This window comes from Megalobrama amblycephala, linkage group LG4 (genome assembly GCF_018812025.1).
Source record: "Megalobrama amblycephala isolate DHTTF-2021 linkage group LG4, ASM1881202v1, whole genome shotgun sequence".
NCBI classification, from domain to species: domain Eukaryota; kingdom Metazoa; phylum Chordata; class Actinopteri; order Cypriniformes; family Xenocyprididae; genus Megalobrama; species Megalobrama amblycephala.
This window is the reverse complement of record NC_063047.1, coordinates 24,297,896-24,320,137: the sequence shown is the minus strand read 5'-3', so window position 1 is coordinate 24,320,137 and position 22,242 is coordinate 24,297,896. Positions and strand designations below refer to the sequence as shown.

General features: G+C 36.3%; 1 protein-coding gene and 1 long non-coding RNA gene across 4 annotated transcripts in view; one reads left to right on the top strand and one right to left on the bottom strand.

Annotated features, from left to right (window-relative positions):
- The window catches only part of si:dkey-34e4.1 (carboxyl-terminal PDZ ligand of neuronal nitric oxide synthase protein), a 49,866-nt gene that overhangs the window by 9,419 nt on the left and 18,205 nt on the right, over positions 1–22,242 (top strand). For 2 of the 3 annotated variants that reach the window (XR_007184621.1, XM_048188489.1), the window contains exons 3-7: positions 14,942–15,034; positions 15,170–15,228; positions 15,325–15,433; positions 15,838–15,991; positions 16,171–16,316. Coding sequence is in view for 2 of the 3 variants with exons in the window: in XM_048188489.1 (XP_048044446.1) it covers positions 14,942–15,034; positions 15,170–15,228; positions 15,325–15,433; positions 15,838–15,991; positions 16,171–16,316 (561 nt within the window). In the remaining variant the exon portion in view is untranslated. Of the gene's footprint in view, positions 1–14,941; positions 15,055–15,169; positions 15,229–15,324; positions 15,434–15,837; positions 15,992–16,170; positions 16,317–22,242 lie in introns of those variants that run through there. The other variant, XM_048188490.1, reaches the window with a different exon arrangement.
- Positions 15,318–15,933, bottom strand: LOC125267148. Its single transcript, XR_007184623.1, has 3 exons — positions 15,820–15,933; positions 15,612–15,681; positions 15,318–15,453 (listed from the first exon to the last, which is right to left on the bottom strand). It is a non-coding gene; the product is annotated as an uncharacterized LOC125267148 (long non-coding RNA).

Below are 22,242 nucleotides of genomic sequence, written 5' to 3'. Positions count from 1 at the left end.
TATCGCTAAATGACTGAGTAATTAACATCCTCAGGACATCCGCATACTTTTTAATGCATGTTTTTTCAGGGACAGAGGTTTTCCACTGCATTTGAAATCTTAATCTTAATAAATACACATAAACAGTCTCAAAATGTTTGTGTTGTCATTTTTGTAAGTCTTAATAAAAGGAAAAGAAGCCCTGAGTAAATCCTCCATCCCACTGCTCTCAGTAGGTCAGCCCAGCAGGGTTCCTCCCTCTTTTGCTGCTTTTCTTCTACTCTCATTCACTGTCTTCTCTCTCATACTCTCTTTCACTTCTCGGGACTATTTCTGTCAGTGTTAACCAGTTACGCAAGACCAGTACCCCCATATCACCATGGCAACCCCCCCAACTCTGCTGAAACACGTCCTGAGTCCTGAAACTTTAAGGGTGTTTTAGTGCCAGCACATTTGGCCATACTCCCCCACACAAAATTTTGCCGTTCACCTGCATTCCCTGGCATGCTGAAACACACACACACTCTATGTGAACTTCACTATCTGCTGGGTTGTAGTTTGTTTTGTGATTGGGAAAACTTCCTCAGGGCTTGAGAAAAAGAAACGGAAAGAGAAAGAGAGAGATGGTTGCTCTACTTGAGGGAGATTGTTTATCTCTCTCTCTCTCTCTGTCCCTGTTTCTGCTCCTGTCATTTTTCCTCTTCTTGTGTTTCCTTCCATTCCTCCTCTATTGCCTGATCTTTGCTCTCTTTGCTTCTTTCTTTCATTTCTACTTTGTCACGGAAAGCCATTTGGCCCAACTGAGACCTTTGTTTGTGTGTGTGCGTGTATAAGAGAGAGACAGAGAGGGAAACTGCGTGAGCTTGTAATGGTCAATTAAGATGTCGTTGCTGAGTAAATTGAAAATGGCATAATAAATGTTTATGCAAGTCATTTAATGAAATTTAAAGAAAATGATTGACTCGTTCATTTTGGAAAGGTGAAGTTCTAATAAATTATATTGCCAACTTAAGATAAATAAGTAAAAAAAAAAAAAAAAGAACTTTTAGGGTGAAACATTTTGAAGCAAAATGGCTGCTGCTCTTCCTGTCATCAAGGTTATGGGGTTTGTATCATTAGCATTCAAGAGCCAACAATATGAATTTCTGTAAAAATGTAAGATAAAGGTCAAGTAAGCACTGTTTTTTTTTTCACTAAGTCATGATGTAGATATATATAGCCAATGTTGATGTGATTTAAAAATCAAAATTATGGATGCAACAAGTAAATCATACTATTTTAATTCAAATAAAATGTTTGTAAATAAATAAGATTATACTATTGTCTGTCTGAATACTCGATTCTGATTGGCTGGAAGGTGTGCAATAAAACCTTTAAAGCACAGGTATTTCCAAGTCAATTTAATCACTGCTCTATATTAACGCGCTATTTTCATCGAAGCACAAACACTCATACATCAATCACACTGTTTTCATTGAAGCACCCACACACGTCACTCTGAGGTCATGCTGCACACAGGAACATTCAGGAGTGCAGAAACTTGTTATCATCACTGCAATGTGACTTTTATTAATAAAATAGCTTTGCTACTGAATCGTTACATTATATTTCTCCACAACGAGGGGGGAACATCGCTGGTTTTGAAGTAATTAAACTCACAGCTTCATTCATTGTTAATAGAGAGAGACTCTGAACAGACACAGCAACGCTCATCTCTCTCTTTCTCTCTTCAATAATTAATTCAAATAAATGCTATAATTTATTTATTCACATAAATGTAATCTTATACATTACTTTATCTCTGTGTCTGATTTAAAGCAGGCAGAATGCCAGATCTAATGAGTCATAACTGACAAAATAACCGTAATTTTTCCCTTCCAGTCAAATATTGCGCTGCAAACATCAAACAGCTTTAAGTTGTCAATGCTGGCAAATGACCATGGAATAAATGGGACAATCCATGGCTGCTACTTTAAATTATTTAAATGCACTTCGCTTTGCGTCGGGTAGTTCTTTTCCTCCATGTCATGCATTAAAATCATTTGATGCACAGCTAGTGATTATCCCTTACTTAACTTAGTTTATAAAACGGTTAGTTCCTGTCCTTGATTCTGATTGGTCAATAGCTGTGTTTTATTCACGATAAAACACGGCTATGACCGCTTCACCCAACGGTTCTGTGTATCACTACACAACACCATTAGCAACCAATCTTAGCAATGTAAACTGTATGTTCTCAATTGATATTGTTCATTGAAACTTACTGTGTTATTTAGAAGAGTATTTTGAGAAAGAGATTGAGTGAGCGAGTTTATTACCTGCATTCAGATTTAGCATTTTCCTTCAGGTCAGTGCTATGTTCATAATAAAAAATCTGTTTAAATGTCTGATGTATTATCTTGTCCTTTTAACAGTTAAGGGGTTTTCCCATGACTGACAGCGCTAGTCAAAGTATTTGTCAGTTGCATCTTGTTCCGTGTTCACAACAATTCAGTCTTTTCAATGTAAAAGTCTTGACTGACACACTCATAAAGACAGTCTTTGCTGCCATCTAATGGCGTAATAATGTAACTTCTGTTGCTGTTCACAATCAGGAACTATTTTTTTTCGACGGAAGGAAGGTTTTAGTGAAAGTTTACTTCATGAAAGTTGCATTGATACATATTTTTGGCTTTAATATTTGTATTGTGTGGTAACCGTTTTATAAAAGCAATAAGGTACTCGAGGCTAGTGCTGTATCGTGAATAAGTCATACTACCTTATTGCTTACATAAATGTGGAAAACAATGCAAACTTTGATGCTAAAAATATATAATAATTTTTATGACTGGCTGCACAGTACGGTTGCGCAATATACCAGTACTGGAAAAATATCGGTATATATTATATTTTCAAATAGTACAATATCATGATTTTGTTCATTTCTGTACTTACGCTGCCAATACGAAGTTCACTGCCATTCGAAAGTGTGTTACACAAACAAAAATGTGACAACATAGAGGAACAAGATGGAATAAATAGATAAATCTTACTCTACATGCCGCAAACTAATTAATAAAGAGGGCTGAAGTGAAGTCTGGCTTTACTTTGCCTATAAAACAGATGAAAAATATGAACCAACAGACCTTACCGCACCAGTCAGCAAATATTGCTATAAATCATGGCAACACATCAAATCTTGTCACTTGTTCAAAGAGTTAAAACATCCACAGGGGAGTGCATCAATCAACCAATTTAATTTAGACTTTTCAGAGCTTAACAGTAAGGACTGCCAGTGCTGAATCGTCACGAATGTTCATTATTTGCACGTGTTTTTTAAGCATTGCTAATTAAAATATTCAAGCACTAGAAGATGGACCGAATGCAGTGATAGGATGTCCTACCTGCCTCTCAACTTATGTATTTGCATACCTCCATGCACCCTGCTTGCGCAGATGTCACACGTCATCAGCATGTTCACTGCTAGAGTCACCGAGCGAGAACAGCAAACAAACAGCAGCCACCTTTTGCAGTTCCTCCTGAACCAAAACAACGAGTTTACAAAACCGCTTTGAGTTCTAACAATAACCGTAAATAAGTTGTTTTATGTTTGTTATTATTGTGGAGTTATGTGCTTTGTACTGTAATGTTGTCTCACTGGTGAATGCAACCTAAGGTAATTTGAAAGCATTCCATCCTCCATTAGCAATGTTTCTTGTGACTCTTGTGATGTGATTTGAAGGAGGCGTGGCTTTGGAGAGAGCTCTGAAGGGAGGGTGGGATCTTTTTTATTTTTTTATTTTTTTATTTCAAAGCTAGCTTGCTATCTTATCTCTACCAAGCTGCACACTCTAGCTTTAATGTAAAAATAGACATTTTTTATTACAATGTAAATGTCTTTCCTGTCACTTTTGATTCATTTCATAAATAAAACTGTTAATTTCTTTTTTTTTAAAAACAATTCTTATAGATGGTAAACTTTTGAATGGTAGTGTATATAAAATGTGTTTGACTTTGTTATTTAACAAAGATCTGCCCTCAATCTATAAAATCATAATCCTTTATATTTAATCCTTACACAATAGACATATGACATGGATGCTTGAGGGTTGACATTGTTGTTCAAACACAAATGCAGACATGCACATGGGACAGATGGTGCCCTCATACTTTGGCCCTGTTTTTTAAGATGTCCTTCTGTTTGGACACGTGTCCAAACACCACACTACATTAAATAAAATGAACCAAGTTATTTTGAACTGCGCACACCTGTTTCTGTGCAGTTTATACACATGCAGTCCAGGGCAGCGTTTCCCAAAAGCATCGTAACCTTAAGTTGATCGTAGCTCCATTGAAACCAATGGAGCTACGATCAACTTAGGCTTACGATGCTTTTGGGAAACGCTACCCAGGTCATTCACTGATGGGTCTGAAATGCTGACAATATGTTGTTAGGCCCAGACTAGTTGTTGACTAATATGGATTTTTCAATGCCCAATTCTGATATATACACAGCAGACACAATCAGAAAGTCAACTATCTCTTTCTCTTCATTTCATCTCACACACACACACACAAACGCAAACATTGGGTTTCCATGTTTTATAGGGACTTTCCATAGACATAATTATTATGTACACTACAAACTGTATATTCTATCCCCTAACCCTCCTCATCACAGAAAACCTTCTGCGTTTTTGCATTTTCAAAAAACATTATTCTGTATGATTTATAAGCTGTTTTCCTCATGGGGACCAAAAAAATGTCTCCACAAGGACAAGGATTTCGGATATTACTATCTTTGTGGGAACATTTTGTACCCATACCATTGGGTTTACCAGGACCATACAGACACACACTCACACAGGAACTCACATCGCCAGCTAATGTTAATAGAATGTTTGTTCAAAATTATGTGATCTTTAATAATGTTATCTAAACATCAGCACAAAAATGTTATGTATACATAGTTAATTGAATGTTCCACTGAAATATTTTAGTTGGTGTAATGTTTTTTTTTTTTGTTGTTGTTGTTTTTACAAATTAAACATTATAAAATTACTACATGTTTCAGATGATTCGGAGAACATTTAAATGTAGCATTCCCATAATGTTTGCAAATGTTTGATAAAATGGAATGTTCCCTTAACATTCAGTTAACCAAGTTAAAATGTTTTTTAAACATTTTTATTTTTTTTTTAAATGGATGTTTTGAACATCCAGAGAACATTCAGAAGTAACGTTTTCTTCAATTAATGGGAACGTTAGCAAAATGTTTTTAGAACATATTTTTGTTAGCTGGGTCTAATGGCTGAGGTTGTTGTTTGTTAGTGACATGGTTCCACAGGGAGTTCCTGTCAGTACAGACATCTTGTCATCTATTCAGTCAAGCACATGCCCATATGAACCTCAACATTAATGCAGCTTACATTGGTCAGTACAAAAAAAAAAAACAATCTTTATTTTCTACCCCACTTGCAATTTTCTAATCATAAACCTTCATAGAAAAATAAACTTCATTTTTAAGAAACAATATATTTTCTATAGAAATATCCAATATATATATATATATATATATATAAATATCTCATGACTCAACATGTTTGTGCAAACTTGAAACCTGACTGATGTTTTCCCTGCATGATTTTTGGCCATTTGATTGTTTCACACAGAATGGCAGATATGTGAGTCCGTACATGAATGAGTATGTGTGTAACACATCTATAAAAGTTGACTTGTTGACAAAAGCTTGTCGGGGGAAAAAAAGCTTGTCTCTCTCACATACACACACTATTTTGGAACTCCAAATGAAATTTCAAGCCATTCTGGTGCACCAGTGCCGTAAAGGTTATTAAATCCCACCCATGGGGTGTGTGACATTAAATGATTGGCCCTCGTCCCACTCCCAGCAGGTAGCTCTGCCGACTCAGCTTCCAAGAAATGAGTTCGGAAGTCTTTTAACTGTTTCCTCTCTCCCTGTCTGCCACTCTCTCTCTCTCATTCTCTCTCTTTCTCACTTCCTCAAGTGCACACTCTGTCAAAATGACACACTCCCCACTGGTATGAAATCAAGCGGAAATCCCAATCAAGCAGAGAAACTAACTCGCTCTCAGCATCCCATGCAGGTCGAGGTCATTTCCAATAGCAGCGTCTAATGGAAGTAGTTCTTGCATCCCTAGTGCCAAAGGTAAAATTCCTAAGAGAAAGAACAGACAACATTACAAATGCTTCTTTTTATTGTGTGTGAAGTAAGCAGTTGCATAACTACATACATTTTACAGGTACCTCATTTATTTGATAGCTGATCTCATACTTTTTCTTCCCTCTTTGTCTTGGCTTCTTCTGCCTTTCCTTTAGTTGTCCTTCTCCCTTCACCAACAAGCAATGTTGTCAATAAAATGTATTTGCAGATAACAGTTGGATGCTGTTAGACTTACCTGAAAAACTTAAAGCACTGTTTATTTAATTTGTATCTTTGTTCTGTTTTATTTATTGGAGCTGTTGTTTATAATTTGTTTATTTGTTCTTATTTTATTACTGAAGACTCACTTGTCTTCAATAATGTTTGAACTTTATATTAGTTGGGCTAGTAATTTTTGCTGGGGTTTCACCAGTATTTAAAATTTTGGTAGCTTTTTTATTAGAATACAATGTTACATGTGTCAAAACAACAACACAACTGTATTTAGTGATTGATTGATTTATTGATTTATATATTTTTTGATGGAGCCAGTAAAAATTTTGGCAGGGCAAGTAAAAGTTTGATCCACCCTGATAAACACTATATTGCCAACAGTTTTGGGACGCATGCCTTTACGTGCACATGACATCTCATTCTTAATCCGTAGGGTTTAATATGGAGTTGGCCCACCCTTTGCAGGTATAACAGCTTCAACTCTTCTGGGAAGGCTTTCCACAAGGTTTAGGAGTGTGTTTATGGGAATTGTCCAAAATGTCTTGGTATGCTGAAGCATTAAGAGTTCCTTTCACTGGAACTAAGGGGCCATGCCCAACCCCTGAAAAACAACCCCACATCATAATCCCCCTTCCACCAAACTTTACACTTGGCACAATGCAGTCAGGCAAGTACTGTTCTCCTGGTAACCGCCAAACCCAGACTCATCCATCGGATTGCCAGACAGAGAAGCGTGATTCATCACTTCAGAGAACACGTCTCCACTGCTCTAGAGTCCAGTGGTGGCATGCTTTACACCACTGCATTCGATACTTTGCATTGCACTTAGTGATATAAGGCTTGGATGCAGCTGCTCGGCCATGGAAACCCATTCCATGAAGCTCTTTACGCACTGATCTTGAGCTAATCTGAAGGCCATGCAAAGTTTGGAGGTCTGTAGGTATTGACTCTGCAGAAAGATGGCGACTTCTGCGCAACCTTGTGCCTCAGCATGCGCTGATCCCGCTCTGTGATTTTACATGGCCTACCACTTCATGGCTGAGTCACTGTTGTTCCCAATTGCTTCCACTTTTGTTATGATACCACTAACAGTTGACTGTGGAATATTTAGTAGTGTGGAAATTTCACGAATGCACAGGGGGCAACCTATCACGGTACCACGCTTGAATTCACTGAGCTCCTGAGAGCGTCCCATTCTTTCATAAATGTTTGTAGAAGCAGTCTTCATGCCTAGGTGCTTGATTTTATACACCTGTGGCCATGGAAGTGATTGGAACACCTGAATTCAATGATTTGGAGGGGTGTCCCAATACTTTTGACAATATAGTGTATATAAACTTGTTTAAACACATTGTTCCTGACTCAAAAATATGCATTACATCCATTTTGAAATGATGAAAAAAAAAATAGAAGCTTTATTTGTCATTGACCAACTGTCAACGTGCAGGCTGATTGACAATACTCAAATGCACTTTATATTTTTTTGTTTTTTGTCACGATTCCTGTCAGTTCCTGGACTACACTTCCCATTATGCTCCCTGCCAGTCACATGCACTCTCCACACCAATCATCATTTGCCACATACAGCTGTAGCTTATTATCTGGACTATTTAAGACTCACTTACACACCACCTCATTGCAAAGTCTTGTTTAACCCGTGTTACAATTCTGAGCATTATTATCCTCTCTGCCTGTCTGTTCCCATTCCTGCCTGTTACCCGTTATCGACCCGTTGCTGCCTGCCTTTGACCCTTGCCTGGTATTCTGTTCTGTGAGTGATATCTGCCTGTCCTGATCCACTGCCTGTATTCTGACCACGATTCTGCCTGTCCCTTGCTGTTCCTGTTTGACCCTGCCTGTACGACCACACTCACTTTTAATAAAGCTCGCAAATAGATCCCTGCCTGAGTCCCGCTCCTTTACAGTTTTTAAGCAGTCTTTGACAGGCAACCTTACAGGCCTATGTTTTCCTTCCTGTTTTGCTCTTGCTGTTGTCTACCCCCAAAATCTAAATTTTTTTATATAATATATGTATATTGTTTTGGAACAAAGCAAACAATCTACAGGTCTGAAAGGCCCTTAGTAATACAAATGCACTGGATTCTCGAGTATTGAGTTGCTGAGTAAATGCTTTTGATGACTGTCATAAAAAATGGAGATGTCACTTGTAGTTATTTTCTCTCTATGAAACATACTCTCTAGTTTTCTCTCTATATATGCTGGCACCTTTAATCACAGAGAGATTAGTAAGGAATGTCATTAAGTGCTGAGTATGGCAGCTTTGTCAACTTTAAGCCCAGTACTATGGGCACTATGCAGATTCTTTTTAACAAAATGGAAATTAGACATAGACACAAGACAGGATTATAGCAGATGTCTGGATTCAGTTCTTAATCCTGAATTTGAAGTCTGACCCCCTTGTTTTTTTTTTTTGTGTTTTTTTTTTTTTTTTGGGGGGGGGGGGGGGGGGTAGTTTTATTTTAATTTTTTTTTCTGCTGCATTCAGCTGCAGCTCTTAAATTTTTCACTGAAATGTTTATGCACAGAGAACAATGGCTATGCAGTATATCTTAAATATTTCAATGCACTTTGCACTTGAGCAATAAGAAAGATTAAAATTTCATTCTTGCAGACTCTATTTTGTCCTGTAAGGAATGCTGACACAAAACGTGAATCATATTTTAAAAAAAACGTCATTTTAGTTTGATTTTGACATCTTGACTTTTTGCACAAATGGAGCAAAAGTGGAGCAGGTTTAAGTGAGTTGTTGTCATGGGGCAAACAAAACATCAAAATGTTTGGTCATAAACGCAGTAATGCACATAGCTATGTGTGCTTAAGACATTCATAAAGATGTGACTCTGAATTGACACTTCCTCATAGGTGTTAGGCTATTAGTAGAGCTGTATTTAAGTGGGTGTTATATAGGCATGTTTTTCTTCTAAAGATGCTAAATTATTGTCCGTAATTCAAATATTTCTCACAGTCCAACTCTTCAGGACCACAGATTTTTTTTACTTTTTTAAGTTACAAATGAACACGATATCAACCATGATTTTTAATCTTCTTCTTTACTCATTACTTGGATTGCCAAAAGTTAAGACATGTTTTACAAAACTGGATAAACTGGAAAATATTTTATCCAGTGACAGAGATAATAAACTCAATGACAAGCAGCTGTAAGAATATCAGTGTCCATAGAAACTAATGATTGGCGGGAAACTAAGAGAACGTTACTGAGAAAAGCAAAAAAATAAAAAAATAAATAAGTCCATGAAAATGAAACTTACCTAAACAGAACCATGACACATACTGCTTCACATGCTAGTATTATTATACTGTGTAGTATGTAGTAATCAGCTTTGCCACAATAGTATTTCATTCTCTAAATGTCGGAATCAGAGATATTTATATTTTGGAAATCTCCAGCACGAATAGAGGTCCTTGTCAAGATCTTGAGGCATGCGTTCCTATTTATTGTCTCACATAAACACACAAGAATAGTGCATTAATATTTAGTGTGGCCTTTGGATACTGACAACCACTTCTAATTATACAGAAGGTCATGTCACGCAGTCAGGAGCTGTTTTAAGCTGTTTAAAGTGGTATCCAAGGACTTAGAAAAGTGCAAAGGGAAAAGCAAGTTTTATATAGTGTTTAAGGTTTTTATTATTATTGATTTGTTTTTCTTGAATCTGGTAATGTTAAGAGTGACATGAATGACAAACCCTGGAGGCGAAATGGTCAGTTGGTGTGGAGCATTTGACAAGTAGCCTTATTCTGTATTCACTACTGGCCATGTCTTGTCCCTCGACTCACAATTTTATTTATTTATTTATTTTATTTTTTTGCTTTTATTTTGTTTGGTCTTGAGCTGTCCTTGGTTCTAAACGGCTGCATACATACCAAGTAATGTGCATCTCTGGTCAGAGGGAAATCATCTCAATGCTCTTGAAGTTCTGGCCGCAGCATTAAATCTTTAGAAAGCTGTAGTCTTAATACTGTTTTCCTAGTTCAATTAAATATAAAATAATAAATTAATATAAAATCAAAAAGCAATATCTTAACTTAAATTTGCAACGTCATTTACTGGTTAAGTTTATAAGAAATGCCACCATTGTCTTTGGGACATTATGTTGAGACTTCAGTTTATGTGCAGAACTTTCTAATAAAGAAGAAAAAATGTTGAAAACATTGGAAATGTGCATTTCCTGAAGAAAATATCAATTGCAAGGCAGTAAAAGAATAGTGTTTAGCCTAGATAAGCCCAGATTTGAAAATTATAAGATGACTATAAATGTGTAAATATATGCAAAGAAGAAAAGACTAATCACAATTTAGTATGCAAATGTAAGACCAATCATAATCGTTTTTTAACACTGACTCCATTTACATGCACCCTCATAATGCGATTATAATGAGATTTAGGCAATACAGCGATTAATCTTTTCCTCATGTAAACGTGATACTTCGATCAAATTGATGCAATTAAGCTCATAATCATAGTAAATATGTGGCATATACCTATTTTAATTGCAATAAACAGGCATGTAAACACTTTAATCGCCTCTATTCCACTTGACCAAAGTGCACATGTGACGCATACAGATGACGTTGTCATGCGCAGAATCGTAAACATAACGGTAAAGAAGGCATCACATTTGTTAGGTGCTGTGAAACTGAGTTCATGTTGACAACATTGCGCGACATGAATATAGTGCAGTATATTGATGGTCGAAAATATCGAAATGAAGACATTTTAGGCATGCCACTGAAAAAATGCAGTCTGTGAAATGTGTTTTGCATTCATCTGTCAACAATGTTTCTTTGAGAACTCTCCATTACACTGTGCCTCGTTTACAAACAATCTGCTGTCAAATTCTCCGAACAAACATATGATTCTCCAATGCGATCCATGACACCACTTGTTCCTGATGCTGGTATCCTTCTAAAATCTCTACAGAAATTAGCAAATGAGCTGTTTAAATAGAACGTTAAAGCAGCGTTCCTTTAACGTTTCAGTTTACTCTTCCATTTGTTCTCCTCAAGTGCGTGGATACATCAAAACATGAACGGCATCTGTATACTGTATCCAGTGTAGACATTATCAGTGATTATATTAGTTTCTGTTTGCTTTTACGCAATGCTCGGATCCGGTGTCAGCCATTAAGCAAGTGAACGCCTGTGGGCGGGGCCTATGGTGTGATGATGTAAAACTATTTGTCTTGTTCTGGAGACAGATATATTTATGCAAATGCATTTGCTCGTGTGACATCACAAATCCTACAATATCCAAAACGATTCATTTTTGGAGCTTGATTAAATAAATACTTTGTTTATAATGAGGGGGACGTTTTAAACTATGAAACTTGTGGTACAAAGACCTCATATATGAAAAAAGATCACGGCAAATTTGATTTCTCATGTCATGACCCATTTAAAAATGATGCTGAAAATTCAGCTTTGCCATCACAGGAATAAATTACTTTGTGAAATATATTCAAATAGAAAACAGTTATTTTAAATTGTAATAATATTTCACAATATTACTGTTTTTACTGTATTTTTTATTAAATAAATGTAGCCTTGGTGAGCAGACAAAACTTCTTTTAAAAACATTAAAAATCTTAGTGGTTCCAAACTTTTGGACTGTACTGTATATTTCAGCAGATGCTATAGCCCAAAGCAACTTACAAATAGATGAGTAATTTAACACGAGTAGCCTAAGTAAAATAGAGAGCCATGATGCTGATTAACTCTGACAAGGTAGTTTAAAGTTTTAGCTACTTCAACACACTCAAACTCTTCAGCAAGACTAAAGGTTTGTAATCTGCACACGTCGACAGACCTGTCATGTCCTTTTCCTGTAGTACATCTCATATAGTCTTTATGCTTCCACCATCGTTCCTTGTTTTCCTCTAGCCTACAAGAGATGGACAGATCAGCGTAATGTTCGTGCGAATGAGTGGAGCTCTCTCGGTGCAGTCCAGGACTTAACTTCAATAATGAATAATCTTTCAGCAGAAATGATTCATATCCATCTCAAGTTTTAAAGAACCCAAAGACTAAAATGTGCCAATGTGAACCATTCTGACTGAGGACATTTGGAATTAGAAATAAAGGTGACAGTTACACGTTACTACACTTACTATAGTAATAACTGTAAATTATGCATAATTACAAGTAACTAACCCTAAACCAAACCCTAACCACAAATTCTATAGTAAGTACTGTAGTTAATTAATATTACTCAGAACTTATTTGAGTAAGTACAATGTAACTACTTCACCTTAAAATAAAGTGTAACCATAAATAATTCTAAGAATCATTTCATGCAAAGTTGCAAGAATTTGTTTTTTAAAAAGTAATCTCCAATCGCGACCTTTCAGAAGAACAACAAGCTTTATTAAAACTCTGCAGGCCTGGATGATGACCATAAGGATAGGCCATGATCTATGGAACCTCATAAATGACTTACTTGAAACACAGCAACAAATAGGCAGCAACGCTCTTAATGGTCACTCATGCACACTATACAAATAGCTTTCCTTGTGTAAAGTGGACAAGAGACTAATAATGTTCAGAGCTGATTCCAGTAGTTTGGTGTTGACACATCAGCTCACTGGTCTAAAAAACAAAACACATAAAGCTTACACACAAATATGCATTTCTCCTGACACGTCTGTTATCTTGAATGTATTTTTTTTTTCACAAAGCTCCTTTCAGTGCATTCTGGGAACATACAGTACATACAATATGAAAAATGTAAATATAAAGTATGAAGGACATTAAAAAAATGTAAAGAGCGAGTCAGATACTTGTAAAGGTGAAGGAAGGAAACTTGAAACATACACTACTGTTCAAAAGTTTGGGTTAATTTATTTATTCATTTACTTATTTGAGAGAAATTAATACTTTTATTCATTAAGGGTGAATTACATTGATCAAAAGTGACAGTAAATATGTTTATAATGTTGCAAATGATTTCAATTTCAAATAAAATGCTCATCTTTTTTGAACTATTTAAAAAATATTAAAGGTCCCGTAGAACGTCTTTTTAAAAGATGTAATATAAGTCTAAGGTGTCCCCTGAATGTGTCTGTGAAATTTCAGCTCAAAATACCCCATAGATTTTTTTTTTTTTTTAATTCATTTTTTTAATTGCCTATTTTGGGGCATCATTAAATATGCGCAGATTCAGGCTGCGACCCCTTTAAATTCTCATGCTCCCCTCCCCCGGAGCTCGCGCTTGCCTTAACCAGCATAAACAAAGTTCACACAGCTAATATAACCTTCAAAATGGATCTTTACAAAGTGTTCGTCATGCAACGTCTAATCGCGTAAGTATGGTATTTATATGGATGTTTACATTGATCTCATTGTCTCATTCATTGATTCTGAATGAGTTTGATGGTGGCTAAAGCTAACATTACACACTGTTGGAGAGATTTATAAAGAATGAAGTTGTGTTTATGAATTATACAGACTACAAGTGTTTAAAAAATGAAAATAACGACAGTCTTGTCTCCGTGAATATAGTAAGAAACGATGGTAACTTTAACCACAATTAACAGTACATTAGCAACATGCTAACAAAACATTTAGAAAGGCAATTTACAAATATCACTAAAAATATCATGATATCATGGATCATGTCAGTTATTATTGCTCCATCTGCCATTTTTCGCTATTGTTCTTGCTTGCTTACCTAGTCTGATGATTCAGCTGTGCACAGATCCAGACGTTCTGCCCTTGTTTAATGCCTTGAACATGAGCTGGTATATGCAAATATTGGGGTCGTACATATTAATGATCCCGACTGTTACGTAACAGTTGGTGTTATGTTGAGATTCGCCTGTTCTTCGGAGGTCTTTTAAACAAATGAGATTTATATAAGAAGGAGGAAACAATGGTGTTTGAGACTCACTGTATGTCATTTCCATGTACTGAACTCTTGTTATTCAACTATGCCAAGATAAATTCAATTTTTAATTCTAGGGCACCTTTAAGCAGCGAATAATGTTACACTAAAGACTGGAGTAATAGCTGCTGAAATTCAGCTTTGCCATCATCACAGGAATAAATTACATTTTAAAATATATTAAAATAGAAAACAGTTTTTAAATTTTAATAATATTTCACAATATTACTATTTTTACTGAATCAAATAAATGCATAAGAGACGCCTTACAAAAATATTTAAGAATCTTACCAGCCCCAAACTTTTGAATGGTAGTGTATGTGCACATTGAGTAAATTAATCCAGTCGCCTTTTCCTGCATCAATTTCTGCTCTTTTTTGTTGTTTATGGTAAATACTTCATTATAATGTAATTTTAATTAGGCTAGGCTGATTGTTGATTCCTCAGTGTTCATAATTTAGCAGTTTGTGTGCTAATGGGAAATAACTGATTTAAAATTGGTGCCAGGACTTCAGTCTGCATCTTAAAGTGTGATAATTGGCTTCTTTTTTTTTTAAATGGAAAACATTAGTAAAGGTGTTAAGGTCCTGTGATTGATCTTTGAAAAAGTCTCTCTTTGCATTTAAATCTCTGTTTTTTCCTTGCAGTACGAGTTCAAGGCAAAGAGCGTGAAGAAGAAGAAAGTGAGCATAGGGGTCTCTGTAGATGGGGTCAAAGTGGTGATGCGCAAGAAACCCAAGGCATGTGTCATCAGCCTTATGTGAATATCATTATTCTGTATCAGAATTGCAGTCCTAGAAAATAGATGTTTATATTTTTGTCATAATGAGCGTCTTCATTAGAGTCTCTGACATTTGCCTTGTTTTGACCTCTAGAGGAAAGAGTGGACGTGGGATGAGAGCAAGATGCTGGTTATGCACGACCCCATATACAGGTGAGACACAGAAAATGTAACGATAAATTTTAGTTTGAACATATGTATTAATATTTAGCCTATGTTTTATTCTTTTTCTCCTCTATTTCCTCTAAGGATCTTCTATGTATCCCATGATTCTCAGGATCTGAAGATTTTCAGCTACATTGCTCGTGATGGATCGAGCAACTCGTTTAGATGCAATGTGTTCAAGTCCAAAAAGAAGGTAGAGCAATCGCCTTTCACCTAGAAAGAAAAAAAAGGTCTTCTGTCACTCTCTTTCTCTGTCTCTTTCTATGCCCCAGACCAAGGATTAAGAGCATGCATGCCATTTTTTTTCGGTCCGTCTTGTCCTTGAGCGAATGATGACATTTGTAGAGGGCCTTAACCTTGATATTCCTTACCTGTTTGTCTCTGCTTTTCCTCTCATTCTTTACCCTTTGCTTTTTTCATAGAACTGTAGTAGCAAATCCCCTAGAATGACAGTATGAACAATAACACAAAGCACAAGAAAAGGATTTTATATGATAAAATCAAGAAAAACATGTATATAATACATATATAATATACATATAAGATTCTCTAAATGTCTCTAAATCTCTATTTTTTCACCTCTCTCTCCCCTCTCAGAGTCAGGCCATGCGGATAGTGCGGACGGTCGGTCAGGCATTTGAGGTGTGCCATAAGCTGAGTCTGCAGCACGCTGAGCTGAATGCAGATGAGCAGCCAGACGGCCCTGCAGACGGCCAAAGCGATCAGTCTGGAGAAGAGCCCAGCCCTGAAGGTGAGACCATGCCATCGCGTCAGAGCATTAATGCCTTAAAACCCATGTCATAATAAAATAAATCTGTGGAGCTACGAGTACAGCGTTTTAGCGATATATGTCATGTGATGTTTGAATGTGTCAGCCATTGTTGTATAAATAGTTTCATCATATTCTTAAAATGCTGCTGTTGTTTACAGGTCGTCAGCTGACAGGGATGGAGCAGGGAATGGATGATGTCACTGGAATGGAGTCTCATTCTACAAAGCTCAGTGAGCAGGCTATGGATGACATTCTTCAAAGCCTGTCAGAGCTCAACATGGTGAAACCTGGACAAACCCATCAGGTGAGAGTGATCTGGAGTATGAGCACGACTGAGTGTTTTTAGTAGAAGACAAGCTCTTGCATCATATCTCTCCACAGACGTCTGTCGAGTATCGCTCGTCAGCTGGAAATTTAGGCTATTTTTAAAGAAAGAGGAAACCCTTTTCACCTCCTCTGTCTTCAGTTTTTTACCCCTTTACCTTGTTCCTCCTTTGGGGTATTCAGTTATACTGTTTGTGATGCCCCAGGCCTGCATATTATTTTCAAAATCTTCATCTGACTTTAACCACTTATCATTGTCTGAACAGCCTCAGTGAGACAGGGATTTCACATGCTGGAGTGAAATTAGCTGGCAACGCACAAGTATCCTCTATTATTTAAGTTTAAAACCCACTCATTCTGCAAATCTCAGCTGAGTGAGGTATTGTGACTTTTGGGGTATTTGTGGGGTATTGTGACTTTATCCCCCCCATTTGCATAACTTTCCCCATTATTCTCAATGGTGATTCTCATTATATTAAAGGTGGGGTAAGCCATATTTCAAAAACACTGTTTGGAAGTTAGTCGGACTGACACCAACAACAAACGTGTAGCCAATCAGCATTAGGGGGCGTATGACAGTCAAGCAGACAGAACGAGCAAGAGGGAGATTTGAGGAAAGACTGCAGAAAGAGATGAGACACAATACAATACAGCTTAAAACAATATCACTCACTGTAAAACTCATTAAGTTCAGAATACTCAAAACATTTGAGGAAACGTATTACCTCGAAACATTTAAGTTAACTAACTTATTTTTTTGTGACAAGTGGGGCGGGGCCGAGAGCCATGGAAGTGGAGCAAGGCCAGTGTGGTGCACAGGTGTCTCTCATTAAACTAAAAGCCTATATTCAGACTCTTTGCATCACAGAAATACATTATATTTTAAAGTATAATATAAAACCATTACTTTATATTGTAATAATATTTTTCTGTATGTTTCATATAGCATGATGAGCTTGAGACATCACAGAAGGTTTTTTTCACAGCCTACCTGACTGAAATGCCTCATTAATATGCAAGTCATTTCAGCTCATTACTATGCAATTCTTTTGTCTTCTCAGTTGAGAATGGCCCATTATTCAGTGGTGATTCACGCTTCCACGCATACTGTGTTTCTTGGCAAAAAGTGTCTTACAAAAACTAAATCAATATTTTGTTTTATATGAAGGAGTAGGCAGCATAATTTTTACATAATTTTGAAGCAAAAACTCTAGTCTCCAACCTCCAATACCCTAAAGTATTGTAAACACAGATTTACTATACTTTTTTTGGCCTTATTTCAGTGACTTAAGTTTTTTGTTTTTTCAATAATCACGCATAAATGTTATTCCTTCAAAAACACAAGCATGTACATACATGTTCCTCACATATTATTGTGATACATACATATATACATAGCCTAGTTTGTGCTGAATACAGTATAATGACACTTTTGTCATTTATATGTTTATGAACAACTGAAAAAAGCACAAATGTCAGGGCATGTCAAAACTTCTCCAGGCCCCAAATCAGCCTCAGACTCCAGAGGGTTAACAATCACATCACTGGCATTCCTTCGCTCCCACAGTTCTCAGCCTCGCCCCACTCAAGTACATATAGTTAATTTACATAAACATCACATTCAGATCTTGGTTAAATGTTAGTTAGTTATCAAAAAACACATGCTATTATAACTATCAAAGAGACTGTCAATATATACTTGCATGTATGTAATCAAACAACATACAGTATATGTGGTCTTAAAAGTTTTGCAGCCCATCCTCAAGCTAACCACACGGTCTACTCTTCACCAGAATGGTAACCCTACAAAACTAACATAACAGAACCCCCTGTCAATCCCAACATAACACAACATTAAACACTAACTTATGTCTCCCTATGTTAATCTTGTGCAAAAACACACAAAATAACACTTAATTTCAACATTTATACAGTCTGATGCAAAGCATGCTGGGAATTAGAAATCTGCTGCAACTAAAACTGTTTAGTTTACTTGAAATATGTCAGTGCTGTGAACTCAAAAGTAAAAGAAAGTTTTAAATACACATAACAGTTAATTTAACTGAACTAATTTGTTTAATTTAAGTTTGTCCTACTCAAACGAATTAAGTATTTTGAGCATTAGGGTTTACAGTGCTGGAATGAAAGTTTATGACTGGGCAAGTTCTTTAGGACCCGCATTGATATTAGAAAAGCTTTCCAGCGCTGGAGAGAGCTACACGGCCAGCCTGATAACAGACACGGAGGATGCTTTGATTCTGCTCGTACGTAACACGTACGTAACAGTTGGGTTCGAGTGTCATGATTGTCTGGAGCGTACATGATTTACTGTACGTTCATTTTTTGTGCTTCCTTATCCTTCGTTCATCATCTGCGCTTCATTTTTAATGAAACATTGTTTTGTTGCACGTCAACTGTGATAAACAGACATCCACTCTCGCATTGCGTGTGTAACAGTGGCCAGCTAGTGAGAGTTGTGTGATTCATATGACCGCTAGAGAATGCGGTGTTTAGTGTCATTGTTGGTGCACTCTCCTCGCTGGGGTTTAAGACCGACTCGGAGCAGGGTTGTTAGGATTGTAAGGTGAGTTTTAGAGGCGGAGCAATGAAGAGAGTGGTGTGTTTGTTTGGGTTGATTCAAATGTCAACAATGTCCAACTGCGTTTTTGAAATGTGGCTTGCACCTTTAAACTTCTTTACTGTGTTAGTGGAATAGATTATATATATTTTTACCTTCCTTGTCAAAGCGTGGGTCAGACTCAGTTGGTAGACTGTTGAAGTTTCCAGTGACTACTGTTAAAGTTTTAGGTCGGTAAGATTTTTTACTTTTCTTTTCAAGTCTTATGGTTATGCTCTTGTTTGATCAAAAATATAGTAAAACAGTAATATTGTAAGATACTATTAGAACTTAAAATATCTGTTTTCTATTTTATTGTTTTCTGTTTATTCTGTTTTATTCTAATTTATTCTAATTTATTGCTGTGAATGCAAAGCTGAATTTTCATCAGCCATTACTAGTGTCACATGATCCTTCAGAAATCTAATATGCTGATTTGGTGCTCAAGAAACATTTCTTCTTATTTTTAATGATGAGAACAGTTGTGATGCTTAATACTTTATATTTTAATACATTTTTGATACATGAATGCATCCTAAAAGTATATTGTTTTTTCAAAACAAAATCTCACTGACCCAAAACTTTTGACTGTATATTTTGCGTATTTCTAAAGTAAATGAAAGAAAAACCAACATTAATTAAATGCATTTAAACACACATTTAAACAAATTATTACAACAAATATTACCATGATATATAAATATTTTTAAAACAATACTATAATATATTGTTATTATTTATAGTTATTATTATTATTTTTTTTAATTATTTATACATTACTACAGTAATGAGATTTGGGGGTAGGGGATGTTTAATTGTTATTAAAAACAAAAAACAAAACTGGCCATTCATTAGGATTAGGATGGCTGCAGGTCCTGTTCATAAGTTCATACAGTATATCAAGGATTATTAAATAAGGTCAAACTTATATATTAAATAAGATCAAACAAAAAAATGTTTAATGTTTGATATCTCTCTGCCGTTCATTACAGAAATTCCCAGTGCAGACAGCCAGAAAGCAGATAATGCATTCATTCATTTTACATGTATTCATTTAGCAGCAGTCCATTCATAATGCATTCATGTGTTCGTTGTCTAGCAAACATCAAAGATCCAGTGGTGTTCCATTAGCTTTGTAGCTGACATTCATGACAAATGGATCTACTGGAGGATAAAAGAAGACAGAATGGGAACATTCATTGTTGCAGCTTCCTTTTTATCCGTTTTTTTTTTCTCTCTTTTTTTTTTTTTTAAATGTAGTATTGGTATCACTTTGCCATACTGCTTATGGAAGATATTTCTTTGTGCACAATGGAGATAACTGACATGAAAAGTCTGTTTCATATTGGCAGTTTTTCTTAATTTTGCAGATGTCCTGCTCACTCCATCCTCTGTCTCTCCTCCCTCTGATATACCCCTAAAATTAAACCTCCAGCTCCTTCTAGTGGTTAACATTAAACGGTGCACAGAAAGAAAATATTTCCTTAGCTGCTTTCAAATTGAGTTATGATGTATCATGTTTGGCATCATGCTAAACATCAACATGCTAAAAAAATGTATTTAAATCTTCTGTCTTTCAATGTATTAAGGTTTGTGTGAGGGTAAGGTTTAGGGTTGAAGAGAGAAAATATCATTAGGTGAGAAAGCAGAGAGTATTTTGGTGTTCAAATCCCTAGAGCCATGTCTCGGCCTCAGTCCCTGTCATGACAGACAGGGTAAAGCTACTTAGAGAAAATTACTTTGTGTGTGTGTGTGTGTGTGTGTGTGTGTGTGTGTGTGTGTGTGTGTGTGTGTGTGTGTGTGTGCACCTGGTAAATCCACCATTATGGGGACCATAACCCCCACATCTCCACCCCTTTTTTTTTAAAATAGCTATTTATGTATACATGCACCTCTTTTTATGAAAATGTATGCTCTTTAATGCACTTGGATTGTCCTTTGCTTCTGTGGATCCATATATTAAAGTCCTCTTAAAGGGTTAGTTCACCCAAAAATGAAAACGTTGTCATTAATTACTCACCCTCATGTCGTTCCACACCCATACGACCTTCATTCATCTTCAGAACACAAATTAAGATATTTTTGATCAAATCTGATGGCTCAGTGAGGCCTCCATTGCCAGCAAGGTAATTTACACTTTCAGATGCCCAGAAAGCTACTAAAGACATATTTAAAACAGTTCATGTGAGTACAGTGGTTCAACCTTAATGTTATAAAGCATCGAGAATACTTTTTGTGTGCCAAAAAAACAAAGTAAGGACTTTATTCAACAATATCTAGTGATGGGTGATTTCAAAACACTGCTTCATGAAGCTTCGGTGCTTTATGAATCTTTAGTTTCGAAAGCGGTTTGGAGCATCATCAAACTGCCAAAGTCATGTGATTTCAGTAAACAAAGCTTCATAAGGTCACAAGTGTTTCGAAATTTCAATGGTTCACCACTGGGGGGCGTGACTTTGGCAGTTGATATATGCTCCGAACCACTGATTCAAAACAAACGATTCGTAAACTTCGAAGCTTCATGAAGCGGTATTTTGAAATCACCCTTCACTACATATTGTTGAATAAAGTCGTTATTTTGTTTTAGTTTTTTTGACGCATGAAAAGTATTCTCGTTGCTTCATAAATATGTCTTTAGTAGCTGGGCAGCTAAAAAATGTTAATTATCATGCTGGCAATGGAGGCCTCGTTGAGCCATTAGATTTTATCAAAAATATCTTAATTTATGTTTCGAAGATGAACGAAGGTCTTGCGGGTGTGGAATGACATGAGGGTGAGTAATTAAAGCTGCAGTCCGTAACTTTTTTTGATTAAAAATTATCCAAAATCAATTTTTGAGCAAGTACATAACCAGCCAGTGTTCAAAACTATCTCATTATCTTAGCCCGATTCACAACGGTAAGGTTGTAATAATGTTTTATAATAAGAGCGACATGGTGGATTTCCATGGGAAATTTGAGCATGCAGCAGTTCCTCTGTGCGTCATTACGTCACGTCCGTAAACAGAAAGAAGGAGTCCAGGCTAGTCGGTTTTATCACGTGAGGACGCAGCTGGTAGCGGATCATTTATAATCTGTTCTCACAGCAGCTGAAATAATTAAACTTATCATTTTGATGGTGGATTGTAATCCAGAAAGGTCCAAATGGCAATCATCAGTGACAACTGGAGAGTCACCCGTAGTCAAAAAGCAAAAGACTTTGGACTGTTGAGTGGCTACAGAAATTGAAATCTACAGGTAACGCAAATACACACATAGTCATAGTAATGCTGATGTTGTTAACATTAACG